Consider the following 20,971-nt stretch of genomic DNA (forward strand, 5'->3'; position numbering starts at 1 on the left):
ACTCGCCAAAAATCCTGATTATTTATACACAAAATTCATCCTCCTTTCTTCCTCGAGAAAGATTTTTGGATCCAGCGCTTTCATTGTGCCCCCGAAATGAAAGTCTATCAGTCTATTTAAGATTCCCATATTTTTCTCCATCTTTTCGTTGTCCATTTTTCTTGAGATACAACACGATACGATGCTATTCCCTTCTTTATTGTACCTAGCACACCCTCGTACACCTACGTTTTTGGCGCGCTTCATTATATTCACTTCCTACTTCCCGTTGCCGCAAACAAGGTAAAAACCAACGTAAAGTGTCCACAGTACATACACGAGAAAACGTCACGTCACTGCAGTAAACACAAAATACGGCATAAGACACAGAACAAATAACACAATAATAATATGAGAGCACAAAAAACTCAACACAATCAAAGTGTGTGAATATGCTGACGTTTACGTACGCCTGCTAGAAGGCCTTGGTGCCGCCAACTCAAAATCGGATTAGTTGAAGCAACAGTCTGACATTTATTTAATGCTACAGGGCCATTTGGAATTATTTAATACGTATTAAAGAAGTTTTAAATACATTTTGTCCATGAATTAAATTAATACATATTCATGGACAAAATATAATTAACTTCAGTCTGTGATTCAGATATTTTTAGTCCAGTAGAGAAGGTCTTGCAGGCCCTGACGGCCCACCACTGATATATACAAAATTTGCTTCCAGGATGTTCGGCGACAGCAGTGTGTGCGCGTGCATTTGTGTCCTCGAGTGAGGTCGGGTGGCTGCCAAGTGTCACTCAAGAGAGGTTGATCAGTGTTTTGTGTGTTTAATTAAAAATGGGCGCGGCGTGGTGCGACCATGAGTGACAGGAAGCGAGAGAGCGTCCTTTGGCAAAGGGATTAGACGCGGGCGTGTGCCAGCCCACGCGGGCGGCCTTTTCAAAAGCGAGCAGCGTGGCCACAAAGACAGCAGCAGGGAGGGAGGAGGGAGGAGGGAGGAGGGAGGGAGGGAGCCCCTAGCACACCGCAGCCCACCCGACACCGCAGCCCACCCGTCGACCCCGGGCGGCTTTTGGCCGACACTTGCGGGCTCGCCAATCCAACGCCTCGGCGGCGGCGGCGGGCCAACACGGGCCGACGATCAAAGCGCCTGGTGAAATCGCGAGCAAGGCAGCGAGCGGCTTTGGGCCAGGCCAGGCCCCGTCAGGAGACTCCCACTGGTCTTTTGAGGGCAAACTGGAGAACAAACTTTTTGGACATCCAATAGTGGCACTGGTCAGCCACGATGAGCTCAGCCAAGGCCAAACCGGATGGATATCTGGAGACTGATAAAACTCCAGTAAGCAATGCATCAGGCCACGAACTGGAGCCTTTCCCAGCTGTCTTTGGACACGAGTGTTTTTGCTCTTGCTCACAAACAATGAAAATCTTCCTTAAAGCAGAGGAACACCATACTTTGACTGTGGGGACCAACAGGAGGATCACCCGCCCTACCCAACACACACACACACACACACCTCCTGCTGCGTCACGTCTACGCTTCATTACAGCCAATCAAACGGCTCATTGACACAAGACTCGCACCGCAGATCAAACCCGACAGTGAACGGGATCCGGAACAGGGCAGACAATGGTTCGCACAAAGTTTGTAGATGTCTCGATACTTTTGACCGAAATTCTGCATTGTGTTCAATGCTTTTGTCCAAAATCCACATTTTCATATTCACAACATAATGTGTTTTGCTGTATAGGACAATGTGCTTGTATTGGGACAGCAACAGGATGGGAAAAGTCAGGATGCTCTTTGTGAGGTTTGGGAAGATGTGACGTCACGCGCGGCTCATCGCTTCATTTGGTGGCTTACCATTGAAGGTTGAGCGTACGTGTGCACTCGCGCGCCTCTAATCCCCTTTTGATGAACTCTCCAAAGTGGACTTCCCGCCGAGCGGGCCGCCTTTCGGCTGCTGGAGCCGCACACGCCCACCACGCGGGCGGCAGCCACACGGACACATAAATGGGGCGGCCGGCCAGCCTCAAGCTCATCACACGCCGCCGCATGCAGCCGAGGAGACAAAAGTTGACGATGCCTCCGCGCAGAAGCCTCTTCACGCCTTTCATCCCGGAGACCCACGCGCTCCAGCGCGCCAAGCCCGAGGGCGAGCCTGGCAGTCCCGCGTGCGCCCTCGTGCAGCGGAGGTTTGGAGCCGGTGCGGGCGCGCTCCTCCATGGCCTCCCGCAGGCGGCGGACGTGCGCACCGTCGAGCGCGCCCAGCGGCGGAGGCGCCTGGCCGCTAACGCCCGTGAGAGGCGACGCATGCTTGGCCTCAACGTGGCCTTCGACCGACTGCGCAGCGTCATCCCGCAGCTGCAGAGTGACAAGAAGCTGTCCAAGTCCGAGACGCTGCAGATGGCGCAGATCTACATCGCCACACTCAACGAGCTGCTGCGTGGCGGCAGCGGCACGCCGGAGGAGACGGAATGGGAGGAAGGGAGCGATGGGGAGGCTGTGCGCGGGGAGCCCCTCGGGGAAGAGGGGCCCAGACGAACGGCCGCCAAATTCTGCAAGGACCACACACACTTGCCGCACTGCAGCCCAAAGTGACTTTTGGACTTGGGGTTCTGCTGCCGCACTTCTTTGTCAACTTTTGGACTTGGGCGTCGGACCTGCTCGCCTGTTAATATGCTTGAAGTATTTGTTGCATTGACATGTTTTTTTTCTCTTTCTAAAATAGTCTCATTAAAATGTATTCACTGCTTTATCTCTGGCTCCTTGATTGCAAGCAAAATTCCAAATAGCGCACAGCGGTTGTCGGTGCCTTGAAATACAAAAGGGCTGCAATGACGGACTTTCAGACGTTTGGAGTCGACTTGGAACAAAATGACAAATTGAGTGCCTGTTTGGTTGCAAAACAAGCAATTTTGGCCAAATTGGTCACTGTGAGTACAAATGAGAACAAAATGGTTGTTTCTGATGAAAAGGAGCAATTTAGGAAACTCGCAACAAGGAACTCGGCGGCAGGTATTAAAAGTAACAATTTTTATTCTTCTCAAAGTATGTACACGTAAGCAAAGAGCCATACAAACGCAGGCGCCCCGTTAACAAGCTTTCAACACGCAGGGAGAGAGAAACAGGCGCAAAAAAAAAAACAAAGGGCTGTAAAAACTTGCAAAAAGTAGTCCGAGCCTCCGAGCCCACCCGCTTCCCATCATGCACTGCCAAGTTATGTACACAAACATCCTCCACGCTCCTCCATAAAGCTCTTGTAAACGTTTGGCTGTGCTCGTGTGTGTGTGTGTGTGTGCTGATGAAACGTTGCAACTGAGAGGAAGCATGTTCAAGTGCTCTGGCAATAGGTGGACCCAAAAGGGCGGGGATCCAGATGACAAACGATACACAGACCGCAAACAAAAGAGGAGATGAGGGGGCAAACTGTAGAGTGGAAATACTGACTGGAGGTCAACCGTGTGTGTGCGTGTGTGTCTAGCAGTGCTCCAGATAGTCGATGACTTTGGAGATGGACTTGTGTCCAGTGGTGCCGATGTCACACTGCGGAGAGAGACGAGAGTTAGCGACACAGCAGTCGGCTCAGAGCAGCATAATTATGCACCCCCCGAACGGGCAACTTACTGTGAGGCTCATGAAGTTGAGGAACTTCCTGAGGAGTTCCGTCATGATGGAGAAATCCCCCTGAGGCAGGTTCTCTCTCACAGTAGTCACATTCATCTGAGGCACACACAGCACAAGCGTTAGCATTAGCCTTAGCGCACGCAGTCCGCAGGTGGGCGTCACTCACGGGGCTTCCTTTGCAGAGGCAGCCCAGCAGCAGAGCCGTGTATGAGGCCACCATGGTGTCCTCCATGTGCTTGCCCGCGTGTTGCAGAGCTAAAAGCAAAAAGTCGGCGGTGAGAGACCGGCTGGCTGCTCAGAGCCAATTTCATTGGCGGCTCACCTTTGCTGAGGTCCAGCTCGCCGTTTTGCTCCTCCTCCTTCTTCTTGTCGTCCTTATCCTCCTCCTCCTCCCTGACGTCCTCGTTGGCCACCCACTGGATCTCGCCACCCGTTTCCCGCCACTCGCCGCTCTTGTCGGCTGGCTTGACCGGCTCCTTGATGAGGTCGTCCGTCTGCGCCTCAGCCAGGGCGGCAGCTCGCTCCCTTTGCACGAACAACTGGGGTGGAACGGAGACGGCGGCGGTTCAACAGGGGGGGCCGGCGCCGTCGCCTTTGACGCCGAGGCGTACCCGCACAAGCGCGACGACAGCGCTCAGTTGACCGTCGCCGATGACGAGGTCCTGCTGGTACGGCGGGAGGAGCACGGTGGAGTCGCAGGGACCCTGACCCCCCTCCGTCTCCATTTCCGTCAAGCAGTAGCAGTTCCTGGCGCTGTACTCCACCAAGTTGATCAGTAGGCCCAGGCCCTGGCCACACACACGCACACGCACGTGAGCTACGCTCCCGTGGCACGAGCGTAACCATCTCACCGGTGCTCACCAGAACACGCATGTCGAAGCGCTTCTCCTGAGGAAAGTACTGAGGAATTCTGAGGACGCAGTTGAGTGCCGTCACAATCAGGCCTTCCTGCTCGCCCGTCTTGGTGCTGCCCCACTCTGCCAACACACACAAGGGCGGGCAGGCGGACAGGCGTGCGCGTTTACGAGTGTCTGCGTCTGCACTGCGTCCTTGCGTGTGTGCATGCGTGTGTGCGTGGGCTGACCGTTGTCTTGCGTCAGGTTGAGCAGAACGACGATGGTGGCCCTCATGCAGTTCTCCACCGCTTTGGCCAGCAGCGGCCCACCGCCGGCGCTCTGTTCACCGCCGAGCTCCCTGCTGTAGCGCTGGATCATGGCCTCGCAGTGCCGCAGCGCCCTGTGGGGGCGGGCGGCGCCGCGTAAGCACGTCATTTGCACTTCTCCCCAATCATTTGACACGGTGGAGCATGTCGTCGACTCCGAGTCGGATCACGGCAAATCAATTAAAAAAATAAAAATAAAAATGGGCCTGATCAGAACGAGAGGCATTTTTACGGATGCTGGGGTGGTTATGCAACACCAACATTCGAGGCAATATGAAATATGAAGACCATCGCTGGAAAGGCCAGAAAACTCAAGTATGTGTCACTCACTTGGCACAGGACACGATGAGTGTTGAGTCTTTGTAGGCGATCAAGTAGGTACTATTCTCCACGTGGTGCACCGTCACCTAAACACACACACACGCGTGATGCACCGTGCTGTGTTGTGTCAACACGGCTGCCGCATGCGCTTACACTATCCAGCACGTGAAGACATCGCTCAGCTCCCCACAATGACGACACCAGCTTGTCCTCATCGTCCTCCGCTTTCATGTTGTCCACACACTCCTTCACTGTGGCGCCACACGCATTTTATTAGTGTGGAACACACGCAAAGACAAACGTGGGTCAAACCTTTGTCCACCACGTGGTCCAGGCCCCCCAGGAGTCGCAGCTCCTCTTTGAACCAGTCGCCCGCCCGCTTGGACGTCAACGAGAGCAGCGTCTCCATGGCCAGGTGACCCGTCTGCGGGAAGGAAGACCCGACAAGGTCACACGCGCGACAAAGCGACGAGCGTGTGCGTGAGTGTGAGCGAGCATGGCACCGTGATGTTCTGCAGGTCTAGATGCTTGTTGTGCACCGTGTCGCAGAGCTTGCGGATCTTCTCCTTCATCTTGCAGATCTCCCTGGCGCTCAGCTGGGACGCAGAGTCGTCGCAGCCGCCGTGGTTCGGCTCCAGCTCCAGCAGCCGGATCATCAGGTCCAGGGACGAGGGGTCCAGGTCCATGTTGAGTCGGTCGCGGCTGAGGATGTACATGAGGGAGGCGGTGCACATGGCCAGGTTCTGTGCGACGCAAGCCAAAGCGAGCGCTCGGTCAAAAAAATAGAAACGCCACTGGAATGAAGGAGCTCAACTTTTCAAAGTCACGGGCAAGTTGGCCAGCGGGAGTCACCTGGTGCTGGGGGGCGTCGCTGAGCGTCTTGAAGACCTGCGCCACCTTCCCTCCCGCCCTGAGGTGCATCCGGAAGCTGGGCATGGCGCAGCGCGTCGCCAGGCCGATCACACTGCACGCACGCGGGCGGACGGACGGACGGCGTGAACCAAAAGGGAAAGCGCCACCAGTGCCAGCACCAGCGCCTTGGCAGCCTGGTCCTACCTGAGGCAGCGTGTGTACAGCGGTTGGCCGCTCTTCAGGCCAGCGGCCAGATACTCAAAGTCATCAATGAACTCCTGGTTCTCGCCAAAATCCACCACGTCGTTGAAGTGCTTCACGTGCTGGACCACCGTGAACAGCTAAGTTGAGCCAAGAGCCAACACGTTAGCGTGGCCGCGCTAATGCACGCACGCACGCACTGGCAGCAGTGTGCGCACCTCCTTGTGCTCCTTGCGACACTTGAGGGCAATGACGTTGTCCTGGTAGGGGTCGGTGGGGATGTGGATGCACTTGGTGACCTTGGGAGGAGGAGGCGGCGTCTTGAAGACCACGCCTTTGTCTGTGCGCGTTTCCGACACCTGGTGGGCAGATGCTCCTCCTGACGGCTGTGGCGACTGCGGAACGTCACGGGGAGATTGTCGGACCTGGCTGAAAGAAGCACTTGCAGGCGGCCGGCAGGGTATCTTACGGGATTCGCTGGCGGGCGGCACATGAAGGACGGAATGGGCTCCTCTTGGCTCTCCAGCGTCCAGTGGCGAGCGTTGTACACTGCTTTGGTGGGAGACTACAACACACACACATTTGTTGGATAATTCTTTTAGTCATGACGGCTCTGTCTCACCTTCTTCTGCGCACTGAAGATCCTCCGGCAGGTGTCGTGGTTCTTGTCGGCCGGCTTGCTGTAGGGGGGGCTTCCGGGGCCGGCGGCCACCGTCTCGCTATCGTCTCCGGAGACACTAAACACATCAGTGGTGGCGACGCCATCCGGCAAGCAAGCGCTCCACTCTGGTTAAGCGCCGGGGAAAAAAAAAAGAAAGGCAAAGATCAGCAGTGTCAAAGTGGCCCGGCGTTCTGAGCGTAGAACAAGTCAGAATGTTCAACTTGGAATCATCGATGGCGACTCCACACGCTTTGGAAAGGACCAGAGGGACCGCACCTGATCGGGAGGCGCCGCCCCGCCTCCGCTCTTTCCTCCGCTTGGTGGCACGTCCGGCAAGTGCAGGGAGGCTCCCGACGGGCTCGTCGTCCATGGCGACGGGCCGCGTTTCCTCGGCGACCGCAGCCGTCTTCAGGCACATCCTGACTCGGGACCCACAATTCTTGTTGCCGGCGTCTCTGTCGTCGCTCGTGTCGTCGAAACCAAAGTATCGGAGTTTGTACTTGGCCGAGCCGTCGTCATTGTCGCGGCTTTCCTGATGGGCGACGACTTTGTCGAAGTTATACAGGTCCGTGTTGATTCCCTTCTTTGATGCGGATCGGTTCTGACTAAAGAGCAGAGAAACAAGTGCAGTCTAGCACAAGCGCATGCCATCTTGGTCACAAAATGCCTTGGAGGACATTTTCCTGATTTGAAGAGCGCTGGCAAACTAGATTTCGGCTGTGCGCCAATTGCTTCAAAAATGTCAGCTGTATACAAATAACTGCATTTTGGAATTTTTTCTAAACAAAAATAAAAACGTCGGTACCTGTCGCACGGTTGCTCGGCGGCCCTCTTTCGCTGCCACGTGGCACCCGGCCGCTCGGCGGCGCCGCTAAAGCTGGCTGCGCTGGCGGGAGCGGCTTCGCCGGTCCATTCCTTCACGTCGCCCGCCTGATTGGTGATGTTGTGCATGGAGGTGGAGGTCTTCAGTGTGGCCGTCTGCGCCCAAGGCTTCCGGTCGCTGTCTGAGGCGTTCTGGTACCAGGCGTAGCTGTGCTGCTTCTCCCAAGACGGCGAGGAGCTTTCCGCTTTTTCTGCTGAAAAGACTAAATGAGCGCGAGGTATCTTTGGGATTTTAAAACAGGTGCCCTGCCCACAATGGTGCTAACTACCTTGGCCAGCATGGTTGCTGTCAAAGAAGGGAGCACGACGCTGCGGCCATGACGGCTCCAGCGTGGAGGCGCGTACTTCTTCGCGGAAGCTGGACCGGTTTCTGGAGTCCGGCTTGAGCCCCACTGTCTCCACCCGAGGGGGTTCCGCCTTGGCGGGCGACGACTTGCCGCCTCCACGAGAGGACACCGGCTTGGACTCGTCGTCACTATCAAAGCCAAAGGGGTCGTCCGAGCCGTCCCCGCCGAGTCGGCCTCGCTTGTGAGCAACCGGGGACAAAGAGCCCTTTGGCGCGCCGGCGCGCTTGGAGCCCACTTTGGCCTTGAAGGTGGTGTCGCCCCATTTTGTGCTCAGGGTGCCCCTCTTGGTGGACAGCACTTCGTCAAACTTGGACGTGCCCTGTCCCCCCTTGCGGCTGTAGGTTTTACCAAATCTCGATGTCATTGTTGCACCTGGCTCATATTTTCTAAGGAAGCAGAAAGATTGCAGGATTAGACAAAATGTCATTGTGGTTTGGGACAAATGCAAGCTCCACAAGGTCTTGAAACGATGGCCAATATTGTTGTCCTATAATTTGGTCATCACTTGTTGCACTTCTGAACATTTATGAGCGATTTCTTGCTACCAAGTTAAGAATCTACGTCTGGTGTGTCTTTTGAAGAGACAAAATGGTGTGGTGTCATCTCAAATTCAAAAACATGAAGAAACTTCCAGATTGGTGAGTCAAAACAAAGCTAGCATTAGCCTCATAACAAAAGCTAAAAAGAGGCCGTTGGCACCATCTCGTGCTTGTTGTTGGGGCGAGTGAAATATCAAGATGAGCGACGATCTAGTGGCTTTTAATCGGCAACTCGTATAATTCTTAGCAGCCCCTAAATCGTTAGCTTCAGCGTTAGCACTGATGCGAGCAAACGGCTAACAATAAACGCCGTCGTTCCGGGCCGCAGCGTCAAAAACACACTACACCGCCCGGCACTTGAGTTTTGAAAAACAAATTCATAGATAGATATGTGTATAGAAATGCGAAAAGGGTGTTGTGGTGCTTACTTGGTGAGCTAATGGGCCGATGGGAACAAACCAGCGGAGGCGTTAAACTGGCATCAGACCGGAGCGGAGGCCTGCTTGGCTGATCCGAAGCGCAGCATAAACAAGGCCAGCCACCGTCACCGGCGGCGGCCAACGTGCTCGAAATCAAACGCCGCAAAGGCTAAACACAAGTTCGGAAGCGGCTCGCCGTCATTCGGAAGCAGGAAGGCCTGGACAATTGTCCGCTCTGCAAATTAGATCACACGCAATTGTTTCCTCCGGCTTGGGCGACCAAAGCCTTCCATTCTGTTGGAGCGACTTAGGTCAAGTTAAACAGCAAGACAAAAATTCCGTCAAAACTGTCCAGACATTAAGGGAAGGAAGCAAGCCAGTACGAACCAAAGCGTTTGTTATATTTAACCAGGTCGTTATCTATCATTACATATTGTTAAATGTTCATACCAGGAATGAAAACATGGCTCAATTCGACGCGGAAACAATACTGCGAAATGACTTATTTTGTTTATTGTGAAAACTAAACCAGAAGTACTTGCATTCTCACCCTCAGCTTAATAGACACCAATGCGGCGTTTAAGTGCCTGAGCGACATTCGTAAATTGTCATTTCCACATGACTGCACGCAAGTTACGAGGGTGGAGCAGGTGGAAAGCAAATTTCGAGGAGCCTCGTCGCTTTCCGCAAGATGAGGAGTCTCTAAAGGATTCATCACGATCCAAATAAGTGCCAAATCATCGACAAGTCCAAACACTTGCACCTTAAGGTGCAAGTGTTTGGACTTAACACCACCATGACCAGAGAAATTGATGAAGACACTGTTTGTGTGATTAAAAAAGGAATGAAAAATCCGGTAAAAAAATGGCATCAATAAGTTCAGTGAGCAACATTGACACTGAATTATCGCGAGCGCAACTGTGGGTCCAACTTCAGCGTCATATCTGGTTGCGCGTGTGCGCTCGCGCGCGCGCGTATTTGTGCGCGCGTGTTCGCACACAGATAGCAGCAGGTTAAACATTAATGAACCCTTGTAAAGCTAACACCGAGACAGTGAACCTTTGGAGTTTGATATGATGTGATCTCACTCTCGCTCTCTCACTCACACACACACACACACACGCACACACACACACACACACACACACACACACACACACACACACACACACACACACACACACACACACACACACACACACACACAGAAAGGCGCGCACGCACGCACGCATGCATAGAGTGGTCAGAATGACACAGGTCTGAGTGGAGGGAGGTGATCTCTGAAATTGCTCAGGTAAGTTTTGTTTTTTTTTCCTTCCAAAAGAAAACATCATAAGATGCAAACATCAACTTTGTTACATTTGGTGATGTAGAAATGGATGGAAACACTTCATTTGGTTCCGTGAGAACAAACAGAGGCGGTGGAACGAATGTGTGCAGTGGCTCGGTGCTAACATGCTAAGTGTGCACTATCATGAGGCCGATTCACATGTTACCCGATCATCATTACGATTATTCCAAAAAACTTTCAAAACTACTTTTGCTGCTGTGATGAGTGGAAACACATTACAGATAAGCAAATCATTGTTAAAAATAAGAAAGCATTTCCCAGTCCTCTGGGGGGAAAAACTCAATTATCGATCTCATTGTCATTATTGTAACTGATTATAAACGATCTAAAGTTTTGCAAGTAATTTCAACCAGAAACGAGAGCATGAGTGACGCCTCTGCGGCAAACGCAACTGATTGGTCATCACGAGGTGACGTGACCTGTTTCTTCCCATGACTTGACACACACACACGCACAAACACGCACGCACACACACAGCCATTTGACCTGCAGCCAGCTAACCTTTCTCCCCCCGGTCTTCGTCCTGCAGTGAGCTCTGCTAATTTCCTTGATTTGTCAAGCTGTCAATCAAAGCCAATGGAAACCAATCAGAAGGCAGGGGGGGAGGGACTAGCGGGAGCGCAGAAGGAGGCGGGGCTAAGGGCACTGGTGCAGAGGACGGGGTACCGCCTCCAGCAGGTAAAGGGGGTGTGTCCGTGTCCAACTAACGCCCATTGGCGCAAACGTGCTAAGGCGCTCCGACATCCGACAGGAGAACGGCCAGCGGCGGTACGGCGGGCCCCCGCCCGGCTGGGACGGGCCCCCCCCAGAAAGAGGAAGCGAAATCTTTGTGGGGAAACTCCCGCGAGATCTCTTTGAGGACGAGCTCGTGCCGCTCTGCGAGAAGGTGACAACGTCGCCGTCCTGCGTGGGGCAAAGCATGGCATGCGTGGCACGCCCAGCTAACCATGGTTCTGGTGTTCTGGCACGAGTTTGGTCGGATCTTTGAGGTGAGGATGATGATGGACTTCAACGGCAACAACCGCGGCTACGCCTTCGTCACCTTTGGCAACAAACAGGAGGCGCGAGCGGCCACCAAGCAGCTCAACAACTACGAAATCAGGTGGGCGAGCGGGCGAGGGGGGGCAATGCTCCAGGGCTCCCCGTCTGACTGGGCTCTCCGCCATCCGGCAGGAGCGGCCGCCTGCTGGGCGTGTGCGCCAGCGTGGACAACTGCCGACTGTTTGTGGGCGGCATCCCCAAGAGCAAAAAGCGGGAGGAGATCCTGGCCGAGATGCGCAAGGTGACCGAAGGAGCCGTGAACGTCATCGTCTATCCCAGCGCGGCAGACAAATCCAAAAACCGGGGCTTCGCCTTCGTAGAGTACGACAGCCACCGGGCGGCGGCCATGGCGCGTCGCAAACTGCTGCCAGGTGAGCCATCGCGGGCGCTAGACGCCGGCGGCTCACCTGGCAGCTGTCACGTCCCGCGTCCCGGCAGGCCGCATCCAGCTGTGGGGTCACGCCATTGCGGTGGACTGGGCCGAGCCTGAGGTGGAGGTGGATGAGGACGTCATGGCCGCCGTCAAGATCCTCTATGTCAGGAATCTCATGCTGCACACCAGTGAGGAGAACATCCACAAGGAGTTCAATGCCATCAAAGCAGGTGGGCACCAGCCGGCGGCAGTGCCCCCAGGCAGCCCAGCGAGCCTGACTGGCGTGTGCTGCAGGTGCGGTGGAGCGAGTGAAGAAGATCCGAGACTACGCCTTTGTCCACTTCATGCACCGTGACGACGCCATTAATGCTATGAAAGCCCTCAACGGGAAGGTCACATGCACGCAAACACACGCGCGCACGCATACGCGACAACGATGACACTCAGGCAGCCCCGCGTGTGCCGGCCCAGGTGTTGGATGGATCGGCGATGGAGGTGACGCTGGCCAAGCCGGTGGACAAGGACAGCTACGTGCGCTACACGCGAGGGACGGGAGGTCGAGGAGGTCGAGGAGGCCGAGGGGCTCCGCCGCCGCAGGACGACTACGCCGCCCTTGCCCTGGGCCAGGTGCCGCAACAGACAAACCACTGGTTGGGCCAGTTGACCTCCAGGGTGTTTGAAACTTTGGGCGAGTTGACTCTTTTGTGTCACGGTCAGGTGTACGACCCCACCGTGGCGTACCTGGGGGCGCCGGTGTTCTACGCACCGCACGCGTATGCCGCCCCAGCACACTTCCGCTTCCCGGCCGCCAAAGGTCACGTCGCAGGTCGCGGCGTGATGAGGACGCCGTCGGTTCGAGGTCAGAGGTCCCCTTTACTCCGCTTCACGTTTGCACTGTCAATCAAACGATGACTACTGGACGATTGGCACATATTTTGGATGGCAGCAAAACCCCATCCGTCATTCGGTCAGTTGCTAACGTGCGCTAGCACGCCGGACGCAGAAAGCTTGCGGACCAGAAAAGATTCCGGCTAGGGTGCTGCAGCGACGTCCAGTAGGCGTTTACAATCAACGGGAATGCTGGGGAGGCCGTCTTGTCTGTCTGTCCGTCTGTCTGTCCGTGTTTAAGTGTGAGATTGCGGCTGATTGGAACCGATGTGGTTGGTTTCTCCTGTAGAAGTTTACATGAGTGTGCCTGTAGGGGCTGCGGGGGTGCGCGGGCTGGGCGGGCGGGGCTACCTTACATACGCAGCGGGGAGCGCTGGCGGCTGGTGTCGCCCGGGCGCCGCCCCCAAGCGAGCTGACGACAAGCTGTACGACCTTCTGCCTGGCATGGAGTTGACGCCCATGACGCCGGCCGCCGTCAGCCTCAAAGCCGCCGCCCTCAAGCCGGCGCCGCAGGTGGGTGACGCTCACGTAGGTCCCGCTTAACACTCATGCCAAGCTGGTTCCGGTGTCATCTACCGACACACACAAACACAGAAGCACGAGCACACGTGCGGCACACAGTCACTCAGCGCCAGTGCGCCTGTGTGCAGGTTCTGGAAGAGCTGTGCGAGAAGAACAGCTGGGGGGCGCCGGTGTACCAGCTGCACTCAGCCATCGGACCTGACCAGCGCCAGCTCTTCCTCTACAAGGTCACCGTCCCAGCATTGGCTACGCAGAATCCCAACATGTGAGCGCAGTCTCGCCTTTGAGGGCCAGCCCAATCAGACGGCCGCCTCTTGTTTTGGCCTTTGCAATTAGTTATCTGAGCACATTTAAACGAAGCTCCGCCCCTCACTTGAAGATAGGCAGCTTACTCGAGTGGCTCAACATGCGAGTCAACGTTGTGTCAAGCAGGCTCCCGTTCACGCCAAGCAAGCTGAGCGCCGCTGTGGACGAAGCCAAGGCGCACGCGGCTGAGCACACGCTGCACATGCTGCACACACTGGGGCTGGTCGCGGAGGGCCCCGACGCCACCCTCACCACGGTGGCCTTCCCAGGTATGTGAAGGTCCGTAGGCCGCGCCAGCTGCAAGCGCCGGACCCGCCAGCCGCCGGGACTGAAGGCGCCTTCCCTGTCCGTTTCTTCCAGGTTACGCTTTAGCCGCTCCGGCGCGGGGGGGCGTGAAGCAGGACGGCGTCGCTGGGGTGGCCGCGTACGCCGCCTACGAGGCCTACCCCGCCTTCGCCGTGGCCGCGCGACACGGCGACGCCTACGGTGTGTTCTAAGAGCTGCCGGCCGCTTTTACTGAGAAGGCACAGAACGGTCTCCACCTCGGACGCCGTTTTCAGCCGGCCGCCATTTTCCCTCTTTTTGGTCTTAATCCACACGCACGCACGTGACGTTTACATTTTGCTTCCACGATGGGCTCGCTGCTCGCCTTCACCCTGACAGTATTAAAGCTTTATTTTGATCGCGCAGCACACAAGCCGGCTCTTGTGTTCCATCCGCAGACAAACATGGCTGACTCGGGACAGACAGGTAGGGGCAACGAGGGGAGGGGCAGTGGGTGACTGGCGGCCGACCAGCTCATTTCCGTCAGGTGACTGCTGACAAATGACCGATGGGGGTCCGAACGAGCGACTTTGGCACGTCGGAGAGTGTCATTCATCTTTCATTCTCTAATGGCAACGACGACGGACAGCCGTCAGGCTGAGGTGTCATCGGAACGGGCGGACGCCACGGCCTCGGCGAGTCCCAGTCGCTCCTCCGCCTCCCGGCGGAGTTGGTGCTTCTGGACCTGAAACGGGAAACAGCCGCCCGCTCAGGTGCCGACCGCAGCGGTTCGCTTCCTTCTGACGGGTCGCGGCGTCTTACCTTTCCGGTGACGGTGAGTGGAAAGCTGCTGAGAAACATGACGTAGCGAGGAATCTTGAAGTGAGAAATCTGCACACAGACAAAAAGGTCACTGGCGTACAGTCATGCACATCCGCTACTTCACTCGCGCTAACACTAGCCGAGGCTAACGGCAGTTAATCTAACCTTCCCCTTGCAGAAAGCCTTGACGTCCTCTTGGCTCAACTCCTGCTCATCCTTCACTTTGATGCATGCGCAAATCTCCTCGCCCATGCGGGCGTCCGCCACGCCCACCACCTGCCACACATGCCAGGCATGAGAATGACGCAGAGCCGAGGCGCCGGCGTGCGTGGAGCTGACCTGCACTTCTTTGACTTTGGGGTGCGTGTGCAAGAACTGCTCGATCTCGGCAGGGTAGACGTTTTCGCCTCCTCGGACGATGAGGTCCTTGATGCGGCCTTCGATGCGACAGTAGCCGAATGCGTCCAAGCTGCCGATGTCCCTGAGGAGGCAGGCAGACGCGTACATCAAGTACGACGCACGACGCCCATCCCGCTGGCGCGCCGACTCACCCGGTCTTGTACCAGCCGTCTTCGCCGATGCACTCGCGGTTCTTGTCCGGGTCGTTCCAGTAGCCCAACATGACGCAGTAGCCTCGGATCAGGATCTCACCGGAAGATCCCAACGGAAGCAGCTGCCCGTTGGAGGGGTTGACGATTTTGGCCTGCGGACACACCCGCCACCTTACACGTCACACACCGCGTTCGGTCACATTGGCGTGCTATTGGCCATCAGGAGTGGATGGAATGGAAGAACACACCTCCGTATGGTCTATGATGTAACCGACCGTGTTGCACTTCCTGTCCATGTTGTCCAATGGCGAGCCACAAAAGGTGACGGGACTGTTTTCCGTGGTGCCGTATCCGATCTGTCAATCACGGGTCACGGGTTAGCGGGGAGGGCCTTCGGCGGCAACATCAGACAGGCGGCGGCATTCCCGACAACGTGGCAAAAGCCTCGAGCGAGTGGCACATTCCTTACGCAAGCGCTCCCTTGGCCCAAGGAATGTTTGGAACACGCGCGGGCGATTATGGCTCAAAGGCTCAGCCGCCAGCGGGCAGGCAAACCTCCTCCTCTCGCGGACGGACGACTTAGTTTTTTTAATTTTTTCCCCTCCCGGTCAATGGGGCGAGTGTTCTGGCGAGTGGGGACAGCCCCCCGGGGGAGGAGGTGGCCGCCCACACGCCTTTTGCCGGCGCCCCAAAGTCGGGCGGCTCAGTGCGAGGACGAGATGCGGCGCGTGAGCTGCCTGCTGCTACTGCTGGCGAGCGTCCCGACGGCCGGGGCTGCACCCGGCCAGTGCCCGAGCCCGTGCCACTGCCATGGCGACCTGCAGCACGTCATCTGCGAGGGCGCGGGCCTCAAGAAGATCCCACGCGTGTCGGCGTCCACACGGCTGCTCAACTTGCAGAGGAACCCGCTGGGCGGCGTTCCGGCCGCCGCCTTCGCCGACAGCGGCGGCCTGGTGTCGCTGCACATGCAGCACTGCCAGCTGCGCCAGCTCGCGGCCAACGCCTTCAAGGGCCTGAGCCAGCTGGTGTACCTGTACCTTTCGCACAACCAGATCACCAGCATCCAGCCCGATGCTTTCCGAGACCTGAGCCGGCTCACCTACCTGCACCTGGACCACAACCGCATCGGCGAGCTGGCCAAAGGCCTCTTCTCGCCTCTAGTCAACCTCTTTGTGCTGCGCCTGGACGACAACAAGCTCCGCCAGCTCCGCCCCGGCACCTTCGCCGGCGCCAAGGACCTGCGCTGGCTGCACCTGAGCAGCAACCAGCTGAGCACGCTCCACGCCGGATCCCTGGACGATGTGGAGAACCTGGCCGCGCTGCACCTGGAGCGCAATCAGCTGGCCGTCTACCCCGCTGCTGCCTTGAGCAAGCTGCGCGTGGTGGAGGAGCTGGCCTTGGGCGGGAACCCCATGAAGAGCATCCCCGAGCGCGCCTACAGCTCCTTCGGCCGCTACCTGGAGAGGCTCCAGCTGGACGGCATGGGCCTGGAGAAGGTCAGTGGGGGCCATGAGCCCAGCTCGCCCACCGTAGGCCCGCCTCTGCCTCTTTAGGGAAAGGGCCTTGATGGAAACAGGAGGTGGTCCGCCATCTAACATTGCGCATGTGGCGCCTGACTGGCTTTGTAAACAAAACACTCTGTTTGCATGATAACAATCGTTAGCTGTAGTACAGAGAGAAGTGGAATTGTAGAACATCTTTTTAGCTTTCTATGTGTACATTTGAAAAAATAGAGCGAGTAAGGGAGGGAGGGAGGGAGGGAGGGAGGGTTGGGAGCGAGCGTGGAAAAAGCTCAAGCGGTTATGCAACCATTGCGAGTTTGGCGAAGCGGGTGAACAGAGTGTGTTTGTGTCACCGATGCACAGACGCCTCTTTGCGCGCCTCCCAAACAGCTCATCTGCGGGAGGCGGAGCGGGGCGGGACTGGGCAGGTCCTTGTGTGTTTTTGTCGCTTGGGCTTGTCTCAAGTGGAAATTTCCAAGTGTCGCACCTGCGCGAAGCTTTTCGCGTCCCTCTGTCTGTGCGCGCCGATATTGACACAGAATGAGAGGAGCCTTTCAGGCTGTCAGCGAGCTTCCCACGCTCGCCGACACCCGCGAGGTTCCCCTGCGCACTCGCTTGAGCAGAAAACGCTCGTTTCAGATGTCGGAGGAGGCGTTCGCCGGCGTAACGGCGCTGACCCAGCTGGACGTCAGCAACAACAAGCTGCGCTGGTTCCCCCGCACGCTGGACTTGTCTCGGGTGGCCAACTTGACCGTGGCCAACAACCCTTGGAGCTGCACCTGCCAGCTGGCGCCGCTGCGCAGGTAGCATGACCCTTGTCGGCCCACCACAAGTTCACTGGCGCTGGCCACCGCTCTGAGTTTCTTAAGCAAGCCCTCGTTGCTCTTTTCCTTTCTAGGTGGATGGACGCAAACAGTCGTAAGACAGCGGACGCCGTGTGCGCCTCGCCGCCGGCGCAGAGAAGCAAACGGGTGCGAGACAGCGCCGCCTTTGCCGCCTGCCGGCTCAAGCCCAAAAGAAACAAGGCGGCCGCACGCCACTGAGTGGCAGGAAAGGGGGGGGGGGGAGTGCCACGGAGCAATTTGCATTGATTGGCCTTCCCCTTTTTGGAGGTTTCAGACCAAACCGCTGACGATTCCCCATTAATGTCCCGTTTGCAGCGACAGGAATGCAAAGAAACGTTTTCCAATTGGAAGAAAAAAATAATGGACTTATTCAAGGGAAACGACGTAATTGGCAAGCGTCGCCTGCAGAGCGGCTGCAAAGTGGCCCACTTTGGCTTAGCCGGAGCACGACTTGACTGGACCGGACTGAACTGGACACGACTTGGCTGATTTTTGCCACGGTAGGGTGACGCTCCAGACTGGAACTGGCACACGTGCACGGCTTCCACTGACAGCACGTGACTCCCTCCCTTCTGCCGACCCGTCGCCGACTTGCTGGCAGACGGATTTGTTTTTCCCGTTTGACATCGGCCCCACGACAACTGAACTTTTCCATGCGCTCCGGCCCAGGCGACAAACAACACAGGCTCCCCCAAAGGATGCCCCCCCCCCCGGCTTGTTTACTAACGCTAACACCTTCCCACACGTCCTGCCTGAGCTTCACGTTGGCACCAGCATCACATCGCTAATTCCGCTCAACGCCTCAATAAAAATAAAAAAAATCACCACCTTTGCCCACTTTGCTCATTCCGCATGTCAAAAAACATTCCTTTGACAAACTAGCTGCAATTTGTCTCCCTCTAGCGGATATATGACAAATTGCACACAATTTGAAAAAGGTGCCGCCTCACTCACCGTGATTTCCTTGATGCCCATGATGGAGATGATGCGTTTGACCAGCTCGGGAGGGCACGGCGAGCCTGCGATGATGCCTGCACCGATAAGGCAACCACAACACCACCAACATTTGAAAAGGGCGCTGCACAGATGGGGGAGAAAAAAAGAATTCCACCGTCCGCTCACCTCCAACCACAGACGATAGGTCGTACTTGTGCACGTCGGGCTGACTGGTCATGTCCACGTACATGGTGGGCGTTCCGTACACAAAGGTGCACCTGCAAGACACATTGAGAAATGATTTTCTCAGTCCTCCGAGGAGAAAAAAACATCTCGGAGCCATGTTGGCGCTTTGTCTTACTTCTCCTTCTGCATGGCGTCCAGGTTGTCTTTGCTGCTGTACCAGGGCGAAGGGAAAACCAGCGAGATGCCGTGGACGGCCATGCAGACGCCGCCGCCCACCGAGCCGAAGCAGTGGTAGAGCGGCACGGGCAGGCACACTCGCGTGGAGGGCTGCGGCCGACAGACGGGGGCGAGGTCAATCCGGCGCTGCCGAGCGGGCGGCGGCCGAGCGAGCGGCCTCTCACCTGCCAGTCGAAGCCCACGCGCTTGCCCACAAAGAAAGCGTTGTTGACCACGTTGTGATGCGTCAGTGTGGCTCCTTTGGGTTGCCCCGTCGTTCCCTGCGGGCAACGCATGCCATCGTCGCACATTTTCCACGGCAGCGGGTGGGCGGTTGCGCACGCATGCGCCTTACCGAGGTAAACTGGATGTTAATGGGGTCATCGCAGGACAGTCGGAGCTCGTGCAGCTGACGCAGGGAGCGCCCATCGCCCGCCTGAAGCACCTGGTCGAGGCTGAAGGCTCCGGGATGGCGGCCGCCGCCCAGCACGATCACACAGCGCAGATCGGGCAGCCTGCCGAGAAGGCGAGCAGAGTCACACGTTGCCATTGCTCGGCCCGATCCGTCGCTCATACCGGCTGCTGCGGATGTCTCCGGCGGGGCACGTGGCCATCTCTGGGCAGATGAGCCGCAACATTTCACAGTACTCTTGGGTCTTGAAGGCCTCCGGGCACACCACCGCCTTGCAGCCCACCTGCACGCACGCACATGCATGCGCCCAAATCAGTCGGCTTGCAGAAAGCTTGTGCTGAAAAGAAGCACCGTGCACGCGCAGACTGTGTCTTTCTTGTCGGCTGTGGCGTACCTTCCTGAGGGCAAACTCCGCCTCCTCCAGCTGATAGGCCGGGTTAACGGACACCTGCGGCGCGTGCCAAGGGACAAAGGTTGAGCGAGGCGACAGGAAGGAGGCCTCCGTAGCGCACCCACCATGATGATGCCCGCTTTGGCCGTGGCGAACTGCATCAGCAGCCACTCATACGTATTGGGCCCCCAAATACCCAGGCGCTCACCCGGACGCAAGCCCACGGCCAGAAGGCCAGAGGCAGCCCGCTCCACCTGCAAGGGCAAAGCGGAGAACCGGCCCAAAAAGTAGCTAGCTCACTTAGCTCACGTCATAAAGCTTCCAAAGCGGCGGGTGCACTCACGTCCTGGTTGAAGTCGGCGAAGGTCTTGCGCACGCCGTCCTGCACAAAGACGACGGCCTCCCGGTCGGGCCAGGTGTCGGCCGCCCGGACCAGCGCCTCGCCCACCGTGGCGTTGAGCAGCGAGAAGGACGACGTGCCGTGAGCGTAGCTGCTCGTCAGCGTGGGAATCACCGGCGGCGCTTCCACGTGGATGCCGCTGCAACCGCAACAGCCGCACGCGCTACGTCACGTTTACTCTCCAAAATATTGGTTATGAAGTGGAAAAACAAAGCTCAATCACATGGTTTCCTCTAAGACCAGACTATCCCGCCCGTGGCCAAGACATGCCACTTTGTCGTCATACTAAATGAAGATGGAGAATCCTCACACAATATTTCGATCAACACTTGGGTTTATGAAAATTTGCTTTTGTTTATACACAATTTTGAGGGTAGCTTTTGGTGAATTAGTGGCGTAGTAAACAAATAAATTCCATCAAATGAGATTATTTATTCAAATAGGAAATCTACAACAGATTTTTCTGTGTGTGTGTGTGGTCCCGCGTCCACCCCATTTCCCAAATCCCATTTGCGCCCCTGGACAAAGACGGTCGTCGGTCCTCCGCAGAGTTCCAAAGAAAGATTTTGGAATGCGGGTGTGGAGTTGCAGGAAGGAAACATTCCAACTGCACACGTACCCGCATACTATGACGCTCGGGACTTTTTGTCCTCGGTTTCGTGTCTTATTTTAGCGCAAAAACTCACCGACTGGTGGAGGCAAGCGGCCAGGAGCGTGCACGTTTCCCCGTGCAGCAAGCGACGGCATTCCCGAGCAAAACCCTCCGGGACACGATGTTTGCAATCATGTTGGCTGCCTGCAAAAAAAAAAGCACGAGAGAGCAAGAGCGGGCGAGCGAGTGTGGACAAAACAGAACCCTGAAGCGGCAGTTCCGGTGACACCGGCCAGCAGGTGGTGCGAGTGGGCTGCTTTCGGTTAATTTAAATGTCTCGCAAACTTCTTGCACAAGCTTGGAAAGT

At 56.6% G+C, this 20,971-nt stretch overlaps 5 protein-coding genes across 10 annotated transcripts; 3 read left to right on the forward strand and 2 right to left on the reverse strand.

Moving 5' to 3' along the window:
* The first annotated feature begins 1,428 nt into the window (after window positions 1–1,428).
* Window positions 1,429–2,753, forward strand: LOC119138343 (protein atonal homolog 7-like). Its single transcript, XM_037278367.1, has one exon. It carries the CDS (start codon window positions 2,009–2,011, stop codon window positions 2,594–2,596), a length of 588 nt encoding a protein of 195 aa, XP_037134262.1. The 5' UTR covers window positions 1,429–2,008; the 3' UTR covers window positions 2,597–2,753.
* Window positions 2,754–3,016: 263 nt separating this feature from the next.
* LOC119138230 (wings apart-like protein homolog) lies at window positions 3,017–9,490 on the reverse strand. Of its 3 annotated transcripts, none has more exons than XR_005101105.1 (20): window positions 9,016–9,490; window positions 7,971–8,434; window positions 7,625–7,904; window positions 7,096–7,424; window positions 6,781–6,944; window positions 6,628–6,723; window positions 6,377–6,553; window positions 6,162–6,298; window positions 5,958–6,069; window positions 5,609–5,848; window positions 5,418–5,529; window positions 5,259–5,356; window positions 5,115–5,191; window positions 4,707–4,858; window positions 4,484–4,599; window positions 4,234–4,410; window positions 3,789–4,161; window positions 3,623–3,718; window positions 3,457–3,541; window positions 3,017–3,296 (listed from the first exon to the last, which is right to left on the reverse strand). XR_005101105.1 is itself a non-coding variant. In XM_037278099.1 (20 exons), exons 2-20 carry the CDS (start codon window positions 8,410–8,412, stop codon window positions 3,476–3,478), a joined length of 3,177 nt encoding a protein of 1,058 aa, XP_037133994.1. In that variant the 5' UTR covers window positions 8,413–8,434; window positions 9,016–9,488; the 3' UTR covers window positions 3,017–3,475. The 3 variants fall into 3 exon arrangements, 2 of the variants coding, with proteins under 2 accessions (XP_037133994.1, XP_037133993.1); XM_037278099.1 differs by having other exon boundaries at window positions 3,017–3,541; window positions 3,789–3,877; window positions 3,945–4,161; window positions 9,016–9,488; XM_037278098.1 differs by having other exon boundaries at window positions 3,017–3,541.
* A 676-nt stretch (window positions 9,491–10,166) lies between these two features.
* a1cf (apobec1 complementation factor) lies at window positions 10,167–14,184 on the forward strand. 3 transcript variants are annotated; one of them, XM_037278223.1, is made up of 13 exons: window positions 10,167–10,300; window positions 10,887–11,035; window positions 11,109–11,243; window positions 11,329–11,459; window positions 11,531–11,769; window positions 11,837–12,001; window positions 12,066–12,163; window positions 12,243–12,398; window positions 12,489–12,630; window positions 12,949–13,172; window positions 13,310–13,446; window positions 13,614–13,756; window positions 13,848–14,184. In XM_037278223.1, the coding sequence occupies exons 2-13, from the start codon at window positions 10,934–10,936 to the stop codon at window positions 13,982–13,984; spliced, it is 1,809 nt and encodes a 602-aa protein (XP_037134118.1). In that variant the 5' UTR covers window positions 10,167–10,300; window positions 10,887–10,933; the 3' UTR covers window positions 13,985–14,184. The 3 variants fall into 3 exon arrangements, with proteins under 3 accessions (XP_037134118.1, XP_037134119.1, XP_037134120.1); XM_037278224.1 differs by having other exon boundaries at window positions 12,973–13,172; XM_037278225.1 differs by having other exon boundaries at window positions 13,614–13,766; window positions 13,848–13,988.
* Window positions 14,145–20,884, reverse strand: acsf2 (acyl-CoA synthetase family member 2). 2 transcript variants are annotated; one of them, XM_037278220.1, is made up of 16 exons: window positions 20,699–20,884; window positions 19,956–20,151; window positions 19,738–19,866; window positions 19,616–19,669; window positions 19,386–19,504; window positions 19,165–19,324; window positions 18,995–19,090; window positions 18,769–18,920; window positions 18,594–18,685; window positions 18,426–18,502; window positions 15,373–15,480; window positions 15,125–15,276; window positions 14,913–15,054; window positions 14,739–14,849; window positions 14,574–14,642; window positions 14,145–14,496 (listed from the first exon to the last, which is right to left on the reverse strand). In XM_037278220.1, exons 1-16 carry the CDS (start codon window positions 20,797–20,799, stop codon window positions 14,404–14,406), a joined length of 1,851 nt encoding a protein of 616 aa, XP_037134115.1. In that variant the 5' UTR covers window positions 20,800–20,884; the 3' UTR covers window positions 14,145–14,403. The 2 variants fall into 2 exon arrangements, with proteins under 2 accessions (XP_037134115.1, XP_037134116.1); XM_037278221.1 differs by lacking the exons at window positions 14,145–14,496; window positions 14,574–14,642; window positions 14,739–14,849; ... (1 more) ...; window positions 15,125–15,276; window positions 15,373–15,480 and adding an exon at window positions 15,594–16,611.
* Window positions 17,088–18,277, forward strand: LOC119138360 (chondroadherin-like). The gene is made up of 2 exons (XM_037278388.1): window positions 17,088–17,429; window positions 17,525–18,277. Exons 1-2 carry the CDS (start codon window positions 17,167–17,169, stop codon window positions 17,667–17,669), a joined length of 408 nt encoding a protein of 135 aa, XP_037134283.1. The 5' UTR covers window positions 17,088–17,166; the 3' UTR covers window positions 17,670–18,277.
* Window positions 20,885–20,971: the final 87 nt, after the last annotated feature.

This window comes from Syngnathus acus, chromosome 19 (assembly GCF_901709675.1).
Source record: "Syngnathus acus chromosome 19, fSynAcu1.2, whole genome shotgun sequence".
NCBI lineage: Eukaryota > Metazoa > Chordata > Actinopteri > Syngnathiformes > Syngnathidae > Syngnathus > Syngnathus acus.